Here is a 4,571-nt window from a genome sequence, read left to right as displayed (position 1 = left end):
TCATTTCACCACCCCACCCTCCCTTTCAGGAATTAAAGTGATCTTAAAAAAAAAAAAAAAAAAAAAAATTAAAAAAAATGAGGAAGAAGAAGAAAATTCTTGCTTTGTAATAGGAGTATATATACTGTTTAGAAACTCATTTGGAAGATGTCTTCCAAGATGGTTTATCTTTTTTTGTTTGTTTGTTTGTTATTTGGTTTGGTGGGTTTTTTTTTCCTTTAAAACTGACCATTGCACCAGTTAAGGCTGTTTTACAATATATATATTTCAAATAAAACTTTTAATATTCAAGCTTACCAGATTGATGAATTGTAACAGGTAAAATGGAACTCATTACAAGGTAAACCATGTAGTTGTACAAAATAGAATTAAACCCTTCACCTGTGTAAAACAAAAAGAAATCCTGCCTTGCATTAAAAACACAGAACCTGTTTACAAAAAGGAATGTGTATGACATTTGGACTTCGTTTTAACTGCCATATCCTAGCAACATCCCAGTTGTGTTAGTAAAGGAACTAATCATCAATTTTAAACTGCAGTGAATTTACCAAACATTTTCACTATAGACTTCTGAAAGCTTTTACAGTAAGAAGTTATCAACAAAAGCAGGCACATTAGTGTACAAAAACGTTGATTTTTTTTTTCCTGTTTCTTTTTCAAAGTGCAGGTTTTTCTCAATGTGCATCTTACAAGACCAATGAATGTTTTAACTCACTAAATCTTAAAACAGAACTCAATTCTCCCAAGGAGTAGTGTAAACGTTAAAGATCCCCAATACATCTCTAGTAAACGTGACACAAATGTCTCTGCGTTGTTTAGAAATTTAGCTCTTTCGAGAGGTAAAGAAGCTTCATGACGCCTTTTCCTTACACTGGCTGGTTATCATAAATGGGTAACTCTGGACTGCTAAAGCTGGAGACTGATGAATCACTTTGAAGGGAACTAAACTTGGCTACGGAGAAGAGGCAGCGGGAGGAACCAACCCTTCGGCGTTTCTTGCGCAGCCTTTGGAAAATTCAGCCGCCGGCGGACGGAGGGCCGGTGGGACGGAGTGGGGAGAAGGAAAGGGAGAGTAGGGAGGGAGAGGGGAGAAGCTTCCGCAGAGCCAGAGGCACGGCGGCACCTGCCCACGACCCGTCCCGTCGGTGGCGCGAGGGCTGTCCCCGGGCCCCGCGTCTGAGAGGATCTGGCGGACCCGCTCCCGGGCCGTTCTGGCGCCTGGTCCCGCTCCGCCTGCCACAGAGAGCCGAGGGCCGGGCTGGCAATCGGGGGTCCCGCCGGCGGTGGGCGCTAGGTGCCGTGGGTGCAGGGCTCTCTGGGGTAGATCTCCTCGTAGGCCGGCGGCTGCTCGCTGGGCAGCGGGTAGCAGTAGGGGTAGGAGGCGTTGAGCTCGGGGTCCATGGGCGAGTAGCCAGGCAGCTCGACGGAGGGATGCCCGCCGCAGTGCACCTCCACGCCAGCCTCGTCGAAGACGTGGAAGACGCCCACGTTGATGTACGAGACGGCCTGGAAGGGGCAATCCCCGGGGCTGAGCTCAGGCTCGCCGCCGGAGAAGAGGGAGCCCTGGCTGTGGCGCGGCGCCCGCCGCCCGCCACCGCCGCCGCCGCCGCCGCAGGGGCCGCCCCGCCGCCGCCGGCGCCTCCCGCTCGCCGCCGCTGCAGCCGCCGGGGCCGCTCGACGCCGGCGCCGCCGGCGTCCGCGCTGCTGCGAGGCCTTATAGTTTTTGACGAGGAGCAGGTTAAGCAGGCCCAGGAGGCACTCCAGCGCGTTGAAGACGGTGGAGAGCACCAAGCCTTGCTGGTAGTCCCGGAGCTTCTGGCAGCGGAGCGCAGCGGCGGAGCCGTCGGGGACCGCTGGGCCGCTCCGCGGGCGGGCCGCGCCGCCGGGCTGAAGCAGGCAGTAGTGCGAGTACTTCCTCTCCACCAGCGACACGGTGTCGCCGTCGATGACGGCGCCGGCGAAGGCGCTCAGCACGCCCAGCATGAACACCAGCACCCCCAGCAGCAGGAAGTTCTGCCGCCCCCCGGGCGGCGCCTTCTCCACTGGCCCCGACGGTGCGGCCGCCGCCTCCCCCCCACCGGTGCCGCCTCCTGCCGGGTCCGGGTCCCCGGCCGGGTCGGAGGCCAGGGCCGGGGTCAGGGCCGGTGCCGCGGCTGGGGCTGGAGCCGGTGCCGCAGGTGCCTCGTCGGGCGGACGACAGCAGAGCAGCGCAGCGGCGAGCAGCGAGAGTCCGGCGGCCAGCAGCAGCCCCGAGTAGAAGGCTCCGGCGGCGGTGCCCAGGCGGAAGGGCTCGCCCTTCAGCTCGGAGCCCAGCGAGAAGCACTTGAGGCCCACGGCGGCGGCGCTGAGGGCGCAGGCGAGCAGGAGGCAGCTGGAGAGCGCGGCGCAGGCTCCCCGCACGCTCCACTTCATCCTCCGCGCCGCCGCCGCCGCCGCCTCCCCGCCGCCCGCCTCATCCTCCTCCCGCGGCCCCCCCTGGCCCCGCAGCGGCGGCGGCGGCGCGGCGCGGCGCGGCCATGCGAGCGCGGCGCTCCCCGACGGGGCGGCTGGGCTCCGCTTCGCTCCGCACGGCAGGCAGCCGCCGGCCGCAGTGAGCCGGGCGCGGCGAGCGCACACGCTCCCCCCACCGCCTCCCGGCCGCCGCCGCCTCCTCGTCCCCGCCCGCCCTCTCTTATCGCGGCGGCTGCGGGGAGGCGATTAATTATGGATGGAGCCGCGGCGGGCGGGGGGACGCCGGGGAAAGGGGGCGGCCCGTCGGCCCAACACGGGTGACGGGGGCAGTGCGACCCCCGGCTCAACCCATCTCCTCCGGGGGGCGGCGAGGCCGAAATCCCCGCCCCCTCCCCTCGTGGCAAGGGGGGACCGCAGGCCGCCACCGGGACTGCTCCCCTCCGGGAAGCACGGGCAGTTCGGGCAGGGGGCGGCAGGGTCTGCAACCTCCCACTTGTTCCGATGCGGGATGCTGCCTCCCGCCGTCCCTCCCTCCGTCTCTCTCTGATCAATCAATTTACTTATTTATTAGTCTATTTATTTATTTATTTAGCTCCTGCTCTTGCTGGAGCCACCGTGCATCCCTGTCAGCGTGCTGCGATGTGCCGGCGGCTCTGATGCAGCGGAGCTGCACGCCCTCCGCGTGTGCGGCGTTCCCCCTCACCCATCTCTGCTGTGTGCTCTGCCGGCGAGCCCCGTGGGGGTGCTTCCGCAGTGCCGCTCACTCTCGTCCGCGGGCAGCGGGGCTCGGGGGCCCACTGCGCCCCCAGAACCTCCCATCCGGGAGAGCCCGCAGCCCCGGCGGCGGGGAGCCGGTGGTACGGGAGTGGCCGCTACCTGCCGCTGCACGTGGTGGCCGGTGGCTCAGCGGCGAGCCGCCGGGGTGGCTTCCCGAAGCAGCGATGGGAACCTCAGCCTCGGAAAGGAAGAGTAGGGTCTGTGCCTGTGCCGGCTACCGGGATCCAGGCACGGAGGGGGGCCAGGGAAGGCTCTTCCTCTCCTCTTTTCCTTCCGGGAAGCGGGAGCCTCAAGCTCCCCCATTTTCCCCTTCTGGCGTGCGCACGCCAGCCCTGCTTGGTATTTTTAGCCGGCGCCGCTGATTAGCATTCAGGGGAGCAAGCGAGGAAGACGTTTTCCGAACCGTTTTCTCTTCCCTTTCTCACAGGGTGCATGTATCTGTTGATGGCAGGTGGTGTGTGTGGGAAGTGATCTGGTGTTTGGCTTTCTCCAGGGATGCAACCCTGCTCCCACTGACCTGTGAGGCAGGCCCTTCAGCCCACACCAGCGCCAGCACTCTGCTGCAGCCCTGCGCTGGGCTGGGCAGCTGAACACGGGTCTTCACTGTAGGAGAGAGAGAGGTTCCCTGGTCCGTGTATGGGTCAGTGACCCTTGTTGCAAAGCTGTACTGCCTGGAGTCCAGCCGTCCCCGGTGACACTGTCTAGAAGCATCAGTGACTCCAACAGTACCATCCTGCCTCTTGGGGCCACACGGAAAAGGGAATTATGCCCCTGCCACATTCACAAAGGGTCCATGGAGCAATCTGTGTGAGGAAAGCCGGTAATCCTGGTAGTCCAGAGCTGGCTGACCAGTGGCTACCTGTTCCCTTTGCAGGGTTGTAGCTATGGCTGTGGGCTAGGGCCCTCCAGGAGGGGATGAATGGGCATTCCACCCACAGTCATCATCAGATCTTCCTGTTACCAGGCTGTCCCTGGCTGGTGAAGACTGGGGCATGCACATCTGCTGATGTGGCCTTGTTAAGATTTTGCTGTAGGATCCGAAATCTTGGCTGTGCATGTGCTGAGTGCTTGGACTGGTGGGGTATATCTTCAAAAGGACTTGACCTGTGTCCTTATGATTCCTAAGAAGTAAATGCATAGAGGGCACACAGCATTCTACAGAATACAGCACCCATCTTCTGAAGTCTCTGATTGACTCTAAATATTGCCTTGAAAGTACATGTGAACTCTCAATCCAGCTGCCAATTCAGGGGGCCCTGGGAGACAGACTGAGTGTGGGGATGTGGGGAGGAAATAAGGGGTAGCTAGTGGGAGGTAAACACTTAATAAACTAATTATATATA

At 60.2% G+C, this 4,571-nt stretch overlaps 1 protein-coding gene across 1 annotated transcript; it reads right to left on the bottom strand.

The window, feature by feature from the left end:
* Positions 1–261: 261 nt before the first annotated feature.
* TMEM271 (transmembrane protein 271) lies at positions 262–2,412 on the bottom strand. The gene has a single exon (XM_065662152.1). It carries the CDS (start codon positions 2,410–2,412, stop codon positions 1,291–1,293), a length of 1,122 nt encoding a protein of 373 aa, XP_065518224.1. The 3' UTR covers positions 262–1,290.
* Positions 2,413–4,571: the final 2,159 nt, after the last annotated feature.

This window comes from Lathamus discolor, chromosome Z, assembly GCF_037157495.1.
Source record: "Lathamus discolor isolate bLatDis1 chromosome Z, bLatDis1.hap1, whole genome shotgun sequence".
Lineage (NCBI taxonomy): Eukaryota > Metazoa > Chordata > Aves > Psittaciformes > Psittacidae > Lathamus > Lathamus discolor.
The sequence above is the reverse complement of the archived record's forward strand: the minus strand, read 5'-3'. Positions and strand labels throughout refer to the sequence as shown.